General features: G+C 43.6%; 1 protein-coding gene across 14 annotated transcripts in view; it reads left to right on the top strand.

The window, feature by feature from the left end:
* RASAL2 (RAS protein activator like 2) overlaps positions 1-20101 on the top strand; it is a 185506-nt gene extending 165405 nt beyond the window's left edge. For 8 of the 14 annotated variants that reach the window (XM_061452029.1, XM_061452033.1, XM_061452024.1 and 5 more), the window contains 7 exons: positions 1677-1876; positions 2867-3728; positions 7951-8100; positions 9460-9662; positions 10157-10244; positions 12925-12955; positions 14932-20101. In XM_061452029.1, the coding sequence (XP_061308013.1) occupies positions 1677-1876; positions 2867-3728; positions 7951-8100; positions 9460-9662; positions 10157-10244; positions 12925-12955; positions 14932-15074 (1677 nt within the window). In that variant the 3' untranslated portion in view covers positions 15075-20101. The remainder of the gene's footprint in view (positions 1-1676; positions 1877-2866; positions 3729-7950; positions 8101-9459; positions 9663-10156; positions 10245-12924; positions 12956-14931) is intronic. The other 6 variants (XM_061452030.1, XM_061452028.1, XM_061452027.1 and 3 more) reach the window with 5 other exon arrangements.
* Positions 20102-20650: the final 549 nt, after the last annotated feature.

Here is a 20650-nt window from a genome sequence, read left to right as displayed (position 1 = left end):
ACAGAAAACAAAAAAAAAGTGATTTTTTTGCATCAGAGTAAATTGAAATGTCCTTGACTCAAAAAGGCAATATATATTAACCTTAGTTAATCTTAGTTTGATAACAATTTATGTTCTTGTTTTTCCATTTCCCTCCTACATACACACAGTGTATATTCATAATGTCGTAGGCAGCAAAGTCAGCTGTAAAGACAGTTCAGCAGCCTTAGGAAAACAAGCAAAGTGAGCACTCAAAAGACCAGATCATCCCCCATTTTCTACAAAGTGGGGTAAACCCACAGTGCAGGGCATACTGCCATCTCCCTCTAAGCTGCTCAGGCATTAGGTGAAGACAAACCCAGCTCCAGTCTTTAGAACTGCAAATGGATCTTCAGACTTGGTGTTACTTACTGTGAGCTGCTCTCTGAATGCAACAGTCCTAAATGTCTTGGGCTGCAAAAAGATGGAGGAGCCAGGCCTGGATAAACTGTCAAAGCAGATCTGCTTTGCCCTTTCTTGTAGATCAGATGCATGGATCTATCCTAACAGTCCTTTGGGAGCTGGTACAGTGGTTTGCTAAAAAGAGAATTGAGGGGTAAAGTTACATGCAATACTGCTTTACTGTAGGTAATGACTGGGAAATGATGAGAGAAGTCACCTCAGAGATTTTAATAGACACAGAAGAAGTGCTATGTGAAAGTGTTGCAAAGAGACCTTTCTTTGGAGCCAAACTATCTGAATACCAGCTTACAGGAAAAATAAGGATATCTTTGAAAAGAATATTGTCTTTGTAGCAGAGCTTTGCTTTTTTCTAAATCTCCAGCACTTTTCCCTTGTTCCTGCAGTCCCAAGAGCCTGAAGATGCCCTGTAGATGAAATAACCAGCAGTGACCCAAAGAGGGGAGAAAGATACAGAGCCTGAATGAGCAGACTTCCTTGCTGGAAGGTCAGCTGCTCCTATCCTAGGCCTGGCCAACACTGAGCTAACATGTAATCGAACCAGAAGCTACACATATAATCCCAGGCTGATATGATAATGTTGGGATGAGGAACATTGATGTTTTCATGCAGTTATTTTTCACTTTTAGGTAGGAAGAATGCCTTAATTGTTGATAACAGGGTGCTACTGAAGGTGGCATCAGTGTAGGATGCCAAAAGCAAAAAGCTTACAAAATGAAAACTTTTCCTTTCTCTCCATCTCCCTCAACCCTCGCAATTCTCTCATGATCCACCTGAATGCCGCATCCCTTTGTCTGTTGGCATGCATTTCCTTTACCACATGACATCCTTTGCCTGGAAAGCCCCCCAACTAGCTCAATGTGTAGTCTTTGAATGCACTTTAATGAATAGATACCATAGTTTTCACTTTGATCTCACCCATCCTGGACTTAATTTGCTTTGCATGATAGTTTTGCATTGGAATGGCAATAGTTTTGTTTTATTGAGCATGATTTTTATTTTTGGGGGTCAATCCTAATTTCTGTTCTATTTCCTTTTCTTTCCTCAATGTCTGCTGCACCCCGTTTCGTCTCCTCCATCCATCTCGTCGCCGTGGTTACGCTGCTCCGTAACACTGCATTACGGTCCTGCCACACCCGCACACAACCACCCACCCTCCTTCCTTCCACCTCCACCCCTCGCCTCTGTGCATCGTTATCAAAAACTGGCGGATGTCGCGGTGCTTGTTGTCCAATTAGGGTGAAAATTCCTTCCTACAGGCGACCGTGGCAAAACTGGGACCTCTTCCTCGTATTCTTGCTGATATCACCAAATCAATGACCAACCCTACGCCAATACAGCAGCAGCTGAGGCGTTTCACTGAGCACAGCTCTAGTCCAAATGTCAGTGGCAGTCTCTCCTCAGGGCTTCAGAAGATATTTGAGGACCCCACTGATGGGTATGTAACATCCAGAGCTCAAGGGAAGATGTGGGATAAGGGGGTTGTTAAGCCTGTTAAGGGTTGAGTGCTTCATCAGCTGAGCTGTCTGCCCAGGCCAGCTGTGGGAAAGGGGAGCTTGGGCCTCTGTCACAGGGAATACACAGTCCCAATAAGAGTAACAAAAGGTGGCACTAGAGACCTGAGGCTTTTCGCTTACTCAGGACTCAAACATGTCTGTGGGTGTCAATGACTTCAGCTGCTAAAACACAGTTTTGCAATTTACTGCTAGTCTTAGTGTCCGGATGCATAGTCAGCCGCAGTCTTTCCTTCTGGTGATCAGACCACTTATTTACTGCTAATAAAAAACATGGGCTGTAGGTGGAACTTGTTATGAGGCGAACAGCAAAAGTAGTCCCTCCTCTGTTCAGTGCAGTATTCTGCATACTGTAATAGCTGTTCATCCGAAGCAAAAAGCTGTGACATGACAGAACTACTAAAGAGCTTTGATACTGTGGTCTTAGAGTAGTTTCTGTCTGAGATATGAGGGCTAGTTTTGTCAGGTATAAGAGCCAGTTTTGTTACATGGAAATGTCTGCCTTCTGAGCTTACATCTAGGTCTGCAGGTACCTGCACGCAACTCCTGTTGAATTTTCAGACCCCAGCAATACATAATGCTGGTAAAGGGTTAAATGCGATCTGAACTGCTCTGAAGTCTTGCTGAAGACAGAAGTGTCTAAGGGGGGAGGATTTGATGGGAATGGTTTGCATTTCACCTGTAAAAAAAATGAAGATGAAGCACTTCTTGAATCAAATGTAATTCTCAAAGATAAGTGGTAATTAAGGAAGAGTGTGTTCTGACTTGAACACAAAGAGCTCATAAAAGGAAATCTGGTTCCTTGAAGCTTTCAGATGGGGGGGAGGTTAAATGAGGTGGAAAGACTTCTCTGGGACAGATCTTTAAGGGTCTTGTCTGCTTAAAAATTAACCAAATTCCATTCTGCTTCACAGTGACTTGCATAAGCTGAAGTCTCCAACCCAGGAAAATGTCGATGGATATTTTAGGGGCAAGACCTTACTGTTGGTTCAGCAGGCATCCACCCAGAGCATGACTTACTCAGATAAGGATGAAAGGGAAAGCATCTTGCCCAATGGACGTAGCATCTCTCTCATGGACCTCCAAGACCCTCACACGGCTCACACTGACCATGCTTCTGTTATGCACGATGTGCCTTTGCGCTTAGCTGGCAGCCAGCTCTCTGTCACACAGGTGGCAAACATCAAACAGCTGTGGGAAACTCAGAGCACACCCCAGAGTGCTCCCCAGGTGAGAAGGCCTCTGCACCCAGCTTTGAACCAACAGGGCAGCCTCCAGCCTCTGTCGTTCCAGAACCCAGTTTACCATCTCAACAACCCAACCCCACCAATGCCGAAGGCCTCTGTGGACTCCAGCTTGGAGAACCTGAGCACTGCCAGCTCCCAGAGCCGAAGCAACAGTGAAGACTTCAAACTTAGCGGACCCAGCAACAGCAGCATGGAGGACTTCACCAGGCGCAGCACGCAGAGCGAGGACTTCTCTCGGCGCCACACAGTCCCAGACAAACACGTCCCCATCGCACTGCCCCGCCAGAACAGCAGCAGCCAAGCACAGATCCGCAAAATGGACCAAGCCGGACTGGGTGCCAGGGCCAAAGCACCGCAGTCCTTGCCGCACAGTGCTTCCCTGCGGAGCACGGGCAGCATGTCAGCAGTGTCCGGGGCCATGGTGACTGAACCCATTCAGAATGGGAGCCGGTCCCGGCAGCAGTCCTCATCCTCTAGAGAGAGCCCTGTCCCAAAGGTGAGGGCAATTCAGAGGCAACAAACACAGCAGGTAAGGAAAGCCTTTTTCCATGTTCTTTCTGCTTTGATGTTTAGCCGATTGATGCATCAAGCTTCGAAGCTTTTGACCTTTGAGTTGAATTGAGTTGAATCAAGAGTACTGGCACTTTTAAGTCAGTGGCCAGTAGCAAGTGTGTGGAATAGTCATGCTTTGTTACTCTTACAAGCTTGGCAAGCCTAGCCTACCTGTTATTTTTGGATGCTTTTGTACTAAATATTAAAAAAAAAAAATAAAGTTTTCCATTGCCTGCTGAAAGAAACAAAACTTGGAAATTTCCCTGAATAAAACAAATAGAAGAAGCTTTGTTCTAAATTGGAGCTAAAGGTGCCACGTGAGACTGCATTTGCCCTGTGGTGCTAATTTAAAAGGATAGTTACGTAAAACCAGAGAAATAAGCAAAGAGAAAATATCATAAACTGCTGCCAAAATAATAAGTAAGTACAGTTATCTTAAGTGTGGAGAAATCTGTGTTTCACCATAATGCAACAATCTATTGCTGGTTCCCAAATAAGTACTTCTTTTGCATTAATCACCCCAAACTATGAATAACGCAAACACTTGCTGGAAAGCAGTGCTTATATGTACCAACTCCTGAAGCACTTTATCAGTTCTTCATGGGCAATTGTAAATCAAGATTTTCCTGTCAAAAAGCCAACATTCCTTTACCTTTAAAAAAAAAATTCCTGTTGTGAGTGTATGAAAATCTTTTCCTGAATTAGTTTACTGTTAAATAGAAAGTGCATGTTTAAATGCTTGGTATTACAGCAAAGGTAGAAAATGTCTCAGTCTGTAGGTCTAAGGGAAGGTGGTTGTTTTTAGGAATGTCATGTAAGTGCATTCAGACTTATCAGCTGGGCAAGGTGAGGCTCTTGAAGACGCCACCCATGCTGTTCCTCGGGGTTAAGTGTTTTCTTCCTGGTCACTGTGAGGGTAAACATGGTCATGTTTGATTAACCTAAGTACAGAAGGAAGTTTTTTAAGCTCCTGCTTTCCACAAGACCTTCTATGAAGGACACTAATCTGCAGACAGGCATGAGCAAGGACTTTCACTCCAGAAAATTGCAGCCCCTGTGGTTGGGACGGCACCATGCTGTTGGAGAAGGTATATCCGCAAGCAGTAGGAGGTTATGATCCTCCTTGCTGATGTAGCCCTGATGGCAAAACCTCTGGTGAAGACATGATTATGCAGGGGAAACACTTGTAACCTGAAGCTGGCAGAACTTAGTTGCCAGCCTGAGCTCCTCATCTGCCAAAGATTTTACTGGTATCACTGTTGGTGTAGCTTTCCTGGCGAAGTCCAGAATGTTACAGATGTAAGGAGGAGAATCTGGATGATGATGCCTGGGAACCCAGGGCTTCAAAATTACTTTGATACCTCAAGTTCATTAAAGTACAAGGAGAACAGATAACACTGAACCACAAAGCAAAGCTTATTATGCCAAGTTAGTAATACTGAAAAAAGTAATTGCACATTATTTGAAGTGCATATGTTTGTGTCCTTTGGAGCCTGTGTTTTTGAGTATAGAGGGGTTGATAAGTAAAGTATTTTGAATACAACTAAGCCTAGTGTGGAGGTGGTAGGAGTTTTTTAGGCGAGTAACAAGGATAAATTTGAAGGATAAACTCCTTTGCATTTCTCAGGCATCCAGTGTAAACCTGTATTAAATGATCTGATGAGTCTGATTGTATGCTTCTGTGCAGTGTCCTAGCCAAAATCCTCAGGGAGCTGGTGTCATTCCTCAGGGCTTCTTGTGGGAAGTGTCTACACAAATTCACAAAGAAGGCTTTACATCGAAGGTGTTAGGATAAAGAGGGGAAAGTACAGGTGGCATGTCTCCAGTCTTTGTGCATACACCTTACTCGGTTGGCTCCTGCACTGTGTGTATGAACAAGAAGCACTCAGCTGTTTGCAAACCTCTGGCTCTGCTCATCTTAGATTGCTGCTTACCCAACTGCCTCCCAGTAAATCAGTTACCTTTGCTTGCTTAGCAACACAGTGACTCTCCTCTAGCTACTTTCTACATTCGGCTTTATAGATGCCTCTGACTACGACTGGCTTTAGGGCAGTCTTCTTCCTCTCTCTTACAGGCAATGTGCTTTCACTTATTTTTCCACTCTACTTTCCATACTAATTATTTCCACTGGATTCATTAGAGTACTTGCTCCTACTTTATTCAGATGAATCAATTTGTTCTTTACTTCCCCACACCCTTGAGAAATGTCTTGAAGTATACCAAATGGAGTGGCCAAAATTTTTTTGAGGCGAATTCTATTGCATCCTTTTAATTGCAAATTGTGTTTTGGAATTTTGTTCTTATTTTTAAAAGAAAAAGAAAAAAGTGGAGTTGGGCATGTTCTTTCTAGGCATGCTTTGTGGGCGTTATAATTATTAGACTCTGTTCTCTACAAGTCCCATTTGTTTCTGAATATAGAGCTAGGCCCTTTGTTTGCTGGGAGAGGTCACTTTTTGCCTTCCATTTCCATTTAGTAGGTAGGTGGGAATAGAAATGCCAGTGTGTTCCTCTGGAAGAGCGGCATAGAGGGGAATTAATACATTTTCCTAGCAGGCTTTTCTTTTTTTTGCCCTTTATTAGAGTATACCTCATAACCCATTAGCATGTGAAGTGCTTGCAATCCACTTGGTCTTCGTAGGCTCTCAGAATTTGGCTGCTGAAAATATTCTGTCCTACAGCTTGCAACGTAGTTTAGCAAGGTTTGCCACTGATCAGTCTGTTAGAAGGCTGGTGATGAAGGTTATAGTCACCCTTCTGCTATCTTAGTCCTCTGTAACTCCAGTGAACAATGACACTGTTCATCCATAGCTGTTCCTCATTCCTCCAGCAAATTCCCAGAGCCAAAGTATTTACCTTCAAGAATGGCCCATGGCAGGGCCACACACACTTCACAGTCTCCCTTGCTATGGCTGCCTGACAGCAAATACCGTAAAAAAAATCTAAGGAACTTTGCCAGGCTGTCACACTGCACTTGGAAGTGGCTATTAGCCTTTCTGCGCCGAAGGCTTCCTCCTAGAGAAAAGGTCTCTGCCAAATCTAGGGATTTTTGCCTGATTTCTACTCCTTTCCATTGCCTTTATACCCGTTCTTCCTGAGGATTCTTCCAGTGCTGGAGTCTTCATCGCTGCTCAGGATAGCTGAGCCATTGCAAACAGAGTCTCTGGCCAGAGCTGGCATAGAGTATACACAGCATGCACCAGCCCTGTCCTCATGAACACGAGAAACAAAAATTGAGGTTGACATGATCCCTTGCCTAGTCATGTAAAGAAGCTGTTACTCCCGTACAGAGCTCCTGAGACTTCAAATCCCTCTGCCAGGGAATGTTTCACTTTGGTATAATACTGAAATGCAGCAGTGAGCTGAAGAGCTGCTTGAGCACAAAAAGAAGCTATAGTTGGGGCGAGGGAAGTTGATCTTTCACATTTCTCAAAAAGTTAAGACAGTGTTGCTCTTTCAGGGATAATTATGCTAATTCCTGTGCTTATAAACTTGTCTTTGTCCGTGAAAATTGCTTGGAATTTATAGCAAGCCATATTTTCCCCAGCCAGGCAGAGTGCCTTGTTTCTTTTCTTGGCTTGCTTTTTCACATTCCCTTAAAAAGGGTAGCCTCTGATGATGTTTTACAGTTCTAGTAAGCACTACTGGCCCTGACTTCCTTTCCCAGCCTTGTCTGGGTGTATATGCTACAACAGACCATCTAAATCTGATAGGCACTACAGTGATAATGTTACACCTCTTTGCCACTTTTAAGTACTGCTGTGCTGTCTCATATCCAAGTCATGCTCTATTGCCAAGCCTGGCTGAGAAAGCTGCTCCCAAGTCAAGCTCCTCTGTACTCCGAAGAAACCAATCTGGCTTACCTGAACAGGCTGCCAGTGAAGCTTTGTCACTCTGTTTTCTTTGTGAGAGAAATCACAGGTTGAGAAAGCTCTACTGAAAATCTGGCAGAGGGTGGGTGTGAACAGGATTTGGAAACAAGAACTTTTCCAGAGAGAAACTAACTTAGGCAGAAAAATTTCTAAAGTTCATTGGTTTTAGAGAGGCTCAAGTAAGTACTCCCAAAGTCAAGGGAGGATGCAGTATCTCTGCAGGAGAGATTTGGGGGATTGAGACTGACAGATTCGTGGTAATTTTTCTCCTCCAAATAAACTGTATTTTAGAGCTGATTTGAATGTGATTTCCCTGAAAAATGCTTACAGGTATCTCTGCTACAGGTTCAGTCACCTGTGGACTCTGCCACAATGTCACCAGTGGAAAGGACAGCTGCGTGGGTTCTCAATAATGGGCAGTACGAAGAAGTAGAGGAAGACACAGAGCAGAATCCAGATGAAGTCAAGCATGCTGAGAAGGTAGATTTTATTCTGTATGCAGCCAGCTCAAGGGCTGCCACTGAGTCCTGTGCACCTTACAGCTAAGTTCAGAATGGCTTTCAGGAGCTGCTGTGACAGTCATGCTTTCAAACACAGGTTGTATTGTCATAACTTCCTGCTGTACTTGCTGTCACACTTAACTGTAATACAGTATTCCATATAGTAGATTAGCCCACATACAGGCTGTAGCATGTCAAATGGGTGCAAACTGACACAGCTGAGAGTTTGTACGCTACAGGCTGGCATTTGGCACTTAAGCGCATTGTGAGTCACACCGCCTAAGTATATTAGATCCTGTTCAAGTTATTATTTTTTATGACAACACTATAGCTACAGCATACTGCCATTTTGCTATGCTTGTAAAGCACTTTAGTGATCTTTAAACTCCAATTAAAAAAAAATAATGATTGTTAACGCAACTGAGTATAGCTGAGGATATGCTAAGTGATTGTACAAAGCTATGTAAAATGCAATTCAGTCATCATCAGTAGTTGCATTAAAATTTTACGTTGGGCTTTGCCTGAGCCAAATGCCTGTCATCTAGGTAGTACAGTGTTTCTGGGCTACACAGAAACATCCATGATCTTTTCTTTTTTAAGCATATTTATATCCAGGAGTAGATACTATTTTTCCAAATACAGTTACATCTATATGCTGCTATGGTGATGAAGTTTCATAAGAGGTTTGGTATTTTGAGAAGGCAGGAAGTGAGGAGGAGGACATTTGGTGGACAAGAAACAGGAACACATGATTGTTAGGAAAGGTAAATGAACCCAAAAAAAAGTGGAATATGTTGAGATCCACTGAACTATTGCAGAAGTGATTGTCCATACAGGCAGTAAGTAGAGCAACAAAACCTCAGCCAGGTAAACTCACAGGCTCTATTCTGTAGTGAATGATTTGCTCTCTCTTCACACATGGTTTCATGCCTTGATTAGGAACTGAAGAATGAGTTATTTGGGTCCTATACCAGCTTGTTTTGTAAATTTGGTCACCCCAGTTGAGCACTATTAGCTTCTGTCTGGGAACTGCATGAGTCTGGAGTCACTGGGTATGTTAGCGGTCAGGGCTGTGGAGCCATTTCAGAGCCCTTTGACTGCTTAAATTGTGCTACAGAATGACATCCTACAGTGTGTGAACAGCTTAATGCCTTCAGCGGGAGCCTGCATGCTCCTTGCCTGTGGTTACCCACAGTTGCTTGCTTATCATTTCCTTTACTTCTGTCAGTTTATTTTTCATGGAAAAAACACGTCCTCTGAACAGCAGCAGCAGATTATAATGATGTGATCTTTTCCTTTTTTCCTCTGCATCTGATTCTTTCCTTCTTTCCATCTGCAGTATGAACAAGAGATAGCAAAGCTGAAGGAGCGCCTGAAGGTGTCAAGTCGACGGCTGGAGGAGTATGAGCGGCGCCTCCTGGTGCAAGAGCAGCAAATGCAGAAGCTACTGATGGAGTATAAGTCTAGGCTGGAAGACAGTGAGGAGAGACTGCGCAGGCAACAGGAGGAGAAGGACAGCCAGATGAAAAGTATCATCAGCAGGTGAGGCTTTGGGAAGTTTGGGACTGTGTGGGTCAAGCAGCTCCCCTGTGTCATGTGTTCTCATTGAGACTAAAGAAGGTAGTGGCATGGGCTTCTTAACATTTCTGGACTGATACCATCCTGTCTTACAGACGAGGAAACAGGGATGCATGTGTGGAAACTTGCCTCATTGGCAGGAGAATGAAGGAAAATATTTAGGAATTTTTAACCCTGGTCTCTGTTGTACTTAAACCAGGTCTTTTTGCTTTGTTTGGAATATGTACTCAAGGCAGACAACAGTTTCTTGAGAGTTGCATTTTTGGCACTGTCCATTTTGAGAACAAGGTTAGGTGATTGGGAGTATCAGGTGGATAGATAAGCTTTTCCATGTGCAGCAGAATTCTTTTCTTGCAGAGCCAGGACATTCAGAGAAGTCAGACCAATATGCCAGAGCACCTGAAACACTCTGGAATAGTATTAAACCATCCTAATGTGTACCTCTTTTTGCTCATCAGACTCATGGCAGTTGAAGAGGAGCTGAAGAAGGATCATGCAGAGATGCAAGCTGTCATTGATGCAAAGCAGAAAATTATTGATGCACAGGTAAGGAGCTCAGGATCTCAAAGAACCAAGTGTTCTGTTCATAGAACCCATTGTTCTCCCCTATCCTCCTGCCTCAGCATTGTTATCTAGCTCCGAAGCCGCTATTGGCCCATGGTGTTGCACATGGGACTTGCCACCTTCTAGGAGAGAATTGGGTTTTTTAATTAGTGAAAACTTCACTGCGTGACATGAGGCTTTGAGACAGCCTGGCAACAAATCACAGGAGCGATCACTTCTCCAGAACATTTCGACTTTGTGAGATCCCAACTGGGTAAAGGAATAATCGTGCATTGTGTGGACATCGTTCCAAGTGTGGGCCTGGGAACTCTGGAAAAGCTGCGCCTCATACCAGCATAGTTTAATTGCCATGTGCATGCATCTCAGCTATGCAAGCTAAAAGCATGGCTTTGAACGTTCAAGTCAAGAAAAGAGAATGCTTGCAATGGAGCATTGCCCTGTATAATGTCATATGTGGCATTTCACCCCATCTGACTGTCCCCTTCAGTCCTGGAGAAACGCCCACTTTGCCACAAACCTGCAGTGCTTGCCCCAGGCAACACAAGTTAGACGTGGAAAGTGGGGCCCAGGGGGCAATGCATGTTGGGTGTATTGTGTGGGATCATTTCAGCTTTTCTTCTGTGTCTGTGCTGATCCCAGAAAGCAAAGCTTGTACAACAGAACCTGAGACTGGTTTGATATCTGCCTGCCATGTTATGTTTGTGATAATTGCATTTGGAGGACATCTTTCCTGCTTCTCGGCTTTTCAGTAGTTCCAGCTGTAAACTTTCCTTAACACATGATCTTAAGAAGATGACCTGTTTCATGAATAACCCAAGCAATTTCAGGAGGTTGTTTCTGTACATAGAGAGGAGTGGGAAGAGGGAGCCTCAGTTGAACATTGTTAAAGATGGTACTGCCATATTAGAGTGTAGGCATTGGGAGCACAAAAAGGCATACCTGGCTGCGGTTTTTTCCTGTTGAATGGCCAACAATAATAGAAATGTTTGAGCTGTCCTGGAACTTTAAGGAATATATGAAGTAAAAGAAAGAAAAAGTTTGTCAAAGCCTCCTAACACTGGGAGCACGCTTATAGCAGATTTCTTTTTGATAATTTGAAAAGTTCTGGTTTTCCTGATACCTCTGCCCATATTCCCACAGTTCTTCAGAAGGACTGTTCATGAAAGCTGTGGTTTTGGGTCCATGCCATCTCATCTGAATAAATCACTTGTGTACAGAGACATGGCGCTTCTGCTACCTAGCCTTGCAGAATAAGAAGAAAGTCCTACTGGAATTATACCATGTAGAGTTCCTAGTTATTGCGAAAGATACTCTACCTGGAGACACTGGTGTAGTTACCCTTGCAAGATGCAGCTCAAGATTAAATCCTTTTTGTGAAGACTTGCACTCAAAATGCGAAGTGGGAGAGTGCAATGCTGGAGAATGAACAGGAATGCAGTCAGGCACTGTATTTTTTTATTAGTGGTGGGGGAACAGTACAGAAGCCTCCAGTCTGATCAGAGAGGGCCATTTTTTGGAGATAGGCACAGTCAGGGCATCTTGCTGTTACACTGATGGAATGGCAGCTCATCCAAAGAGCAGCCTGTTTTCTGAAGGAGGTGATGCCTTTCTCATCTGTCCCAAGAAGGTGAAAGGGGCGCTGAGCAAACTCAAAAAGTGATTTTTGGAGGGAAGGATTTGCAAGACTGTGGCTGAATAAGAAACTTGCTTTTGCCTTTGTTAGCCGTCTATGCTAGTAGGCTCTCAGCATCAGTGTGAGGTTACGGACTAGTGGACCAGGCTGGTCGCTTTCTGTCACCAGCTGGCAGATGGGGCTGCTGCTGACTTGTGAAAGCTTCAAACCCTCAGGGCTGGAAAGGTGTGGTCCTTGATCACACTTGATCAAATGATGCAGCATTTATCACCTGCACTGGAAATTGTTGGGGAAAAAACAGTATCAAAACAGTAGAATTAATGATTCCTATTTTAATCTGGCACTTTTTTCTTCTGAAGTAGCTGTTGCCTACTTGGGCAAACAAGGTCGTCAGCAAACCTTAACTGCTTCAGTGTCAGTCAGTACATGGGGGAAAGCTTAGTTGTCATTGCCCTGTCATGGGTTCCTGTGCAGAAGAGGAAACTGGTGAAAGAGTCAAACCAGACATACCGGAGGAGCCCAGCCGTTTGCTGGATTCTGTAGCAATCCCTCTAAGTCGCATTTGGAAGATTTTTCTTAGCCTGTGACTCATTTGGCAAAAGGATAGAGCAGCAGCTAGAAAATGAAAGGTCTTTTTCATGTGAGCTTTATGGAGTGGAGCAGGAACCCAGGTTATGACACCTGCTTTGAAGAGTTAAATGGCTGCTAGGAAACAGCAGTAACCCAGGCTTCTTGTGCTTAGTTACATCGACCCAAGATGCTTTTCAGGATCTGCTCTTTTGTCTTATGGTCAGGTGCAGCACCCAATACTGCACAGATGCACAAGGACAGCCTTGTTCTCAGTGCTGTTCACACTGGCTCTGGGCAGCGCCTTGTGTGCACTGTGGTTCGTTCCAGAGGTTGGCTCTGGGCCTCCCTGACTGGGTAGGGGCTAAGTCTGTCTTGACTCTCTCCTTGGAGCAGCGGAGCTGCAAAGAGTACTAGCCCAGTTGCTATTGCAAGTGACATCTCCGCTGTGTTAAATTACAGGTCATAAATGGGGATGAGATAATTCAAACAGGCAAGTAAACCCAATCAGTTCTCTAGCTGAGCAGTACCCAGTCCTGGCCCAGTGCACTGACCTCCTACCCATTCCAGCTCCTCCCACTCCCTGTGCCCAATTCATGTGTGTTAGAGACATGTTAAATGCTTTTTTTTCGTTTGAGTGAGAAGCTCACACTTCTAACACTGATTTTCCAAGTGTAGATTTCCAGCTGTTTTGCAAACTGGCATAGTGAGCGCTCATCAGTGCCAGAAAATAACCAGCCTTTCATTTTTAACTCTTTGAAAAGCTATATTCTTTGGAAAGAAATTTTAATTTTAAATTATATATTCCAGGTGAAATGTAGTCTAAGGAGGAGGAGCTTTAACTTGCTGAAGAAAACATTTCTGCTAAAGTAGGATTTATTTCAGCACGGGAGGAAAGACTAATGCCTTTAACTCCTCCATTGTCTGTTCTCCTTGCTTATATTAATTGGATCAGGGAAGTGCTAGGGCAGGCTACAGCCTGCCTTGCTGTTTGTTGATTTCTCATGCCTCCTCCCCCATTTGCTCTGCTATACAGAGTTTGGCCTTTTTCAGGGCTGCGAAACAAGCAGTACTTAAATTCTGCTTTGTTTTTGCACCCTAACACTTAACCCTGTGGGGAAACCCGCTGAGAAAAGCAAACATTACCACACAGCTGATGTGCTGGATTCAAGATCTCAAGGGGCTGTTGTAGCACTTGGGTCTCCTGAGTAGTGTGTCTGAATTATCCCTCAATGTTTGTGCCTTCTGTGCATCATTTTTCCTTCCATTTTGTTTTTCAATGGGCTGGACTGGGAAGAGTTCTGCAGGCAGCTTTTTTGGTTCCAGTAAATTAGACATTTTCCTTCTCAAATAGAAAAGCCATTCAGCTGATAGCAGTGAGAGCACACTTACCTTGTGCCAGCTCTGTTGCTGCTTTATATGGCTGGATTTTTTGTTGTTTTTTGTTTTGTTTTTTTTTTTTTTGAGGGAAGATGGAAATTGTCATTTCTAATTGTGCCACCAACTCTTTGGCTTGACCCCCAGTGCTTTATCTCACTGCGGATAATCTAGCTCTTGGTAGGCTGGGTTTTGTTGATGGGGCTTTTATTTTTTATCAATCTCGTGCATATCCTTCAGCTTTCTGCTGAAAGTGGAGGCAGGCACTTTCTCTGCAAGAAGAATCAAAACAGGCATGTGCAAACCCTGGATTCAGCGGAGCCCGGGAGCCCCTCTGAGCTGGAATGGGTCTAGGAGCAGTGTGTTCAGTGTTTGTTCTTTGTGTTCTGTCGATGGCATCTCCCCCTCCACCCACACTGCCCTCTTCCCCTTCACCTCAAATAACCCCTTAGTTTTAGCTTTTGGCTGCTTTTTCTCTATGTTGCTATTGCACCCTCATTCCTGCTGGTGACTGCAGGCTGCCATTACCTGCTTATTTTTATTTATTTCAAGCATACCATGAGTTTATTCTGAGCACACTCCATCCAAAACACAGAGACAATGGCTGTTAAATACCACTTGCACTTTCCTCTGCCAGATAAAACTCCGCCACTTTTATTTTCTGCTGCCTGTTTCTGTTTTTCTAACACATTTAAAAAAAAAGAATAATAAATTGGCTATTGTTGTTATTAACTCCAACACCCTCCATCCCCGCTCCCAAATGCTGCATTTCCGTCTGCCTCAGTTGGAGGCTGTCTGGATAAAGCCCATGTGACCGGATCAATTCACCAATGTAACTGACTCACTCTCCCCTTCCATCGAGCAAAAAGGCCAGGAGGGCCTGTGGCACTGAGGAGCCACGTTACCCAAGAAAACAGAAAGAGGCAGACATCCCATCTTATCAGAGAATGTTAGACAAGCTGCCTCAGTCTAGAAATCATCTGAAGATGCTGTCACAGCCCCAGGTCCTGGAAGTTCCCCGTAAAGCAGGCTTGTGGGGCAAAGGAATTTCATTTGTGAAGGAGTTCTGACTTTGTGGGATGTTTGTTGCAGGAGAAGCGGATCATGTCCCTGGACTGTGCCAACACACGGCTGATGAGTGCCCTGACGCAGGTGAAGGAGCGCTACAGCATGCAAGTCCGCAATGGCATCTCCCCCACCAATCCCACCAAGCTTTCCATCACGGAGAATGGTGAATTCAAAAACAGCAGCTGCTAACTGGGCAGATGCTGCCAGCCATCTCCCCAGGAGAAGGGCAAGAGGGAGCAGACTCAAGAAACCTTCAAAGTAGCCCCCCTTCCCCTTACAGGTTTACATAATGCTGCTAAAAAAATGGAAAAGAGAAAGAACTCTGAAAGGTGGGCTTCAATTCCCCACTCAAGGCCAGGAGAACCGGGCTCCGGACAGCAAGTCCTTCCATATCACTGTGTAAATAGAGGGAGCTCTTGGGTCATGTACAGAAAATGCGATGTAATATACCAAAAGGAAGTGAATACTGTAGATTTTTTTAATTATTGCTATTTTTATTATTATTATTTTTCTCTGGTTGAAAGCACTGCAGTCCTTGGAGGAGGAAGAGGGGAGTGTGAGTGCATGTGTGTTGTGGGTGAGAGAGAGATGAGCAGTGGGTTACATTAGACAGCAGCTCTATATATCAGGCTGACTGATACAAGTACATGAGTGGAGTGAAATAGTGAAATGAATTCTGTAAGAAAACTCATTTGCTGGTTTTATTCCCCTCTTCTCTAGCTGTTCTTTACCTGAATGCAAACTCAATAGCAAACATTTTAGCAAGAAAATTGGCCCTTGCTGGATCCTGTACCTAATTTTGGTAGGACTCTGGCAGAAAATTGTCAGTCTTTTTGAACAAGGTAAAAACTCAGAGCAGCAAGCTTGTTTCCTTGCATTTGCACACAGTCAGGCTTCCCATCAGACAGAGGGAATCTGCAGTTTTTCAAGGTAGGATTCTTTTCTTTTACCCCAGATCTAATGCAGTTTTATATTTTCTGTTTTGAGAATTTATAGACCTGTAAATACTTCTTCTTAAATTTCTATCCAGTCCCCACTTTATGCACCACGCAGTGGCTCCCTGAATTCAGTCTCTGCGCTCCACCAGGAACAGTCAGGTTAGTGCTCTGAGGAAAGGGCTAACCAGCGGGTGCCCGTGCCCAGCAAAGTAGGCTTCCATATGCAAAATTTCCTGTTTTCCTAGAGGATTTCTGTGTTTTAACTCCTGTTCAGTTTCACTATTTCAGCTACAAGCTTAGCCAGTCTAGTTCCAGCGAAAGATTCTGCACATTGCATTAAAAGATCTTCCATTTACACTGACTTTTTCCTTTCTCTGGATACTTCAGAGGGGGTTTGGGGAAGTTCCGTACACGCCATTTTTTTCTTCAGAAGTTTTGACCAAGCTTTCATCCCCAGTTGCTTTCAGTTGTGTTTTACAGGCACATACTTCCAGGCTGTATGTGAATGCATATGTAATTACAAAGTGACCTTCTCGTGGAAAATAATGACATTGCAGACTGTAAAAGATGAACAGTAAATGACACAGTATTGTCAATTCTCATGATTTCATCAAAGGCTACAATATTTAGTCTGAGAGGGTTTTTTTAAACCCCAGATTCTAGACTCAAGTAATAGGGTGTAAAGCTTCACTTTCACTCTTTGGTGTACATTTCTAGCCCCCAGGCTATCAAAGTAAACAAGGTAATTACAACAGCAATATACTAAGCGAGTATGATTGACCTTTCAAACAAATTAGAAACTGGAAGCATTGACTTCAAAACAAGAGAAAACCTTGAGAGGGCACCTCACAGGCTGCAACTAGGAGCAAATTCATGAGGTGGCTGGGGGAGGTACCTGGCTGAAACAGTATAGCTTGTGATGTGGAGAAGGTCAGAGCTGATGATCTGATTATCCTTTCTGGCCTTAGTTTCCAAATCTCTAAAATTGTACTACATTAAAAACATAGAAGTTTCTAAGCCTATTTCTTGACCTCCTGAAAGTGGCCCAGGTTGCCTTTAACATGAAGGATTGGCAATACTGAGAAACCCATATTCAGTGTCTGTTGTCAGGTTTGTTCTGTGGAAATGAATTAATCTCACTTCTGTGGGCAAATGCAGCTTGTGGCAGAGTATGTTATGTTAACTGTTCTGCCTGGTGATTGTGTTACAATATGTCAGTTAAACATCATCACACAAGTATGTTCCATTGCTAACTATGCATAAATACAGAGACCACGTCTTCTGCGTTGTTGGATGTATAAGAAAAATGTATATGTATGTGTCTCTCCTAGCAAAGTCTTCTAGAGAACACTTGTCTGCAGCGAGTTGGGATTTATATTTAATGCTTAGTTCTTTCAGATCAGAGCTTCTCTGGCTGTTCGAATGTGACTTGTACTACAGGCCGAGGAGCATCCCTGTCCCATCTTGGTTTATCATAGCCAAGTCAGCAATGTCTGATGCACCTGGGGTTGTGCTCTGCATTTGCTCAGTAGCAGTTACTTTTCCATACTTCCCAAACCATCTTCCAGCTCTGGGTCATTGCTGACCTCTGATATTTTCTTCCTCAAACTGTGCCTTTCGGTTCCTCCTCCTCTCTTTTGTCCTTCATGCACCCCAGCCATAGGGAGTCTATTGAGTTTGTATTAATCTGTCTCGTGAGTAGCTCTCTTTTACAAGAAACCTTTACAAACAAGCTTTGTGTTGAGCATTTTTGTGTGATCTTCATCTCCCCTTTGCTATATACTGTAATTACAGAGCTGCATTGTGGAAGAGTTATTCCCCAAGATAGCCTTTTCAGATGGGCACATGTATTGCTCGCTTATTACATAGTGTAAACAGCATAGGTGTTCTGCGACTGAGGCAGGAGAGCATGTGGTCATAGGAATACGTTGACTAGAACCAGGCAGAAGCAGATGTGTCATTCTGGTAGTGTGAGTCTAGCATTAATTTGGGAAGTGCATTTTGCCAGAGCTCCCTGGCTTTCTGGTAATCTATCAAAGACCACTGGCTGAGCTGCATGGTTTGATGCTGAAGACTCTGAGGTGTCCACTTTGGTTTCTGCAGAGAAATGCAATAGGAGCAACATTTCAGCTCTGATTTTTAGAGGGGAAATAACACCTACCCCAAGATTGATATGTTTTGGTGAGGTATGCAGTAATGTATCATTCTAGTGATGAACCTTCTCCAGTGTATTTCTTAAGCTTGCAGAATACTTGTAGGAAAAAGTTGCTATTCTAAAAGAGTCTGACCCATGAGTATTGTCCTCAGAGCTCGTTGCTAGGCTGGTTGTTTCTCTTCTTTTTCAGCTTCTACACTAAAGTGTATTCCTGTAACTCCCACTGTAGAGAAGTTGCCTGATGACCTAAAAGGGGGTGAAGGTTGCAGACTCACAGTACTGCAAGACTAAAATTGATTAGCTGCAGAACAAAACGCTGTGCTCCTGACTTCTGCAGGCAGCTGTCTCTCCTCATTTGTTACCAAGGAGCTTTCTAGAGAAATTTTAAGCCACCTCAAGCTGATAACATGTGAAAATGCCAGCTTCTGTTTTGTCTAGTCTGATAAAACCACGTGGCAGCCAAAAGGTCGATCTATTTTGAAGCAAGAGCCCTGACTGGGCCCAATCACTTTTGGTTTAAGACTAGTAGCCAGTGGGTTTCTGCAGCAAAGGCAGAAGTAGTAAATAGCATGAGGTCTCATGATGAGCATTATAGACATTAGGTTTTGGTTCATACTTTAAGCAACTGCATCGGGCTGTGTCTAATGATGTTGCAAGGAACTGCTGCTCTCATTTGGGAACAGCTGTAGTACAGGAAAAATTTAATCGCCTGTAGGAGTAATACTCTTGTAGACTGAAACAAGAAACTCACCCATCCTGGCATCTCAGTCCTTGCTGGCCATGTTACTCAATGCTGTTCTAGGATGATTCTTCCAAGGTTTCAGAGTTCTCAGTAGAAGCTCACAGCCAGCAGAGTGGGGCAGGGAAATGGAGCAGTGTTTTGTAGCACTGTGACCTTTGACTGTGTTGTGTGTAGTGTCTGCAGAGTGTGTGAAGAACAGAGGCGACAAGAATGACATGGAATAGACACTAATGGAAAAGGGAGGAAGCACAGCCGGGGAATGACATCCTGTAAATGCCTGTTCTTTGCAACTCTAGGAATTTTGACCTGTTGGGGCTTTTTTTTTTTTCTTTAAGGGAAGCAGACGGATTTCATGTTCAGGAATTACCAAGTGTTACTTCACTGGTGTATTAGAAATGGGCAGCTATGCATGAAAGCACAGAGTCATACAGCTACACATTTTGCAACATTGCTCTCCAGTGGCATAACTCAGGCAGGGGATCCAGAGGAGTGTGGAAAGGGATGTGTGTATTTTCTAGTTAGAAGATACGAGGTATATCCAGTAATAAATCTTGTATCCATCTAATGAGTTGTCCAAGAAATGGGTTTTATGTTCTTGCAATTGCTTTGGATTGGCTTAGACTTTTTTATACATGATAGATTAATTTCATGTTTTAATGCTTGGTTAAACCCACCAGCTTTTAACTTCATCTGAAAACTCAATGATTGAAGTCCATCAATTTTACAGCAGTGCCCATGGAATGTCTCAGCAATACTTATCTGCTAAGGTCACCGTGTATATATGAATTCTGTTTGTGTTCTCTGTTGTTCCTGAGAATGATTCCTGTCAGGATTGAACTGTTAAATGTATTTCCATCAGTGATCAGCATGGTCAGCCACAGGTATCCAGCTGAGCCTGACAGAGCAAAACGGGTTAAATTCAGGCTGATGCTTTTAGGTATTTCCTTCTCCACAGTAAGTTAACTCCCGTGAGAGTGAGCATGTCATTACAGATCATGCCTGCCAGGAATCCTACCTGTAAAAATAGATCTTCTGTCTCAAGGGCCTTAAAAAGAGTGTTACTGCACAGAACTGTTTTACAATGATAGCTCTAAATAATTTATTTTTTATTTCAACAAAGTACACCTTAGAAAGTAATAAACTTGTTTTTCAAACCGTATTTTTATGCTAGTAGCACTGGACTGTTTGGTCTCTGAGATCCATTTCTGCATTTCATTGCCTGGGTTTGTTCTAAAGAAGATTTATTTTTGTTCTGTGAATAATTTTTGAAGGTTCTTGTAATATGTACAGTTATAGATACATTTGAGGTCTTTTATTGATATTCATACAAAGAATACAAATAAACTTTAACTTTAAACAGTTTTGACTCGGTAAACCTGCAGTGACTTAAAATTCTGCTCTTCTGCTCTCAGGTTGTGCTTGCATCTTGTGTAGCTTCAGAGGGTGGAGAGAAACTCGGCGTAACTTCATGTCTGGGACAGAGTAGCTCCCAGTTGGCATCTGGAGCTACCACGGGGGTCTGGGCAGAGCGGCAGAATTAATTCCTTTCCCCGCCTCTGGGGAGTGTCCAGCACAGGTCCCAGGGCTCTGTTCCGGAGCTCTGCCTCCCGGGCCTTTCTGAAGCTGTCTGCTTGCTGGGAAATAGCTGGTGTTGTGGAGTGAGAGAGCGACAAGGTGTGGAGACACGGAGAATTGCTCTCTGCTGCTTTCAGGCGTGGGATTTCTTGGATAATAATAACCTCTGAAGTGGTAAAAAGAGAGCTACCATGTATTAATTAATGTGCTTGTGCCTCTCATGCCAGGCCAGTGAATGCAATCAGCCCAGTTTTCATGTTCAGTCAATTCCTAGTTTACAGCTTCTCGTGCACCAGCCCAAAGCTACAGTGTTTGAGGCACAGGCACACAGAA

The sequence above is a fragment of the Pezoporus flaviventris genome, unplaced genomic scaffold, assembly GCF_033815535.1.
Source record: "Pezoporus flaviventris isolate CSIRO_AGI_PZ_B2104156 unplaced genomic scaffold, CSIRO_AGI_Pfla_v1 ptg000013l, whole genome shotgun sequence".
Lineage (NCBI taxonomy): Eukaryota > Metazoa > Chordata > Aves > Psittaciformes > Psittacidae > Pezoporus > Pezoporus flaviventris.
This window is presented reverse-complemented; position numbering and strand designations above follow the sequence as displayed.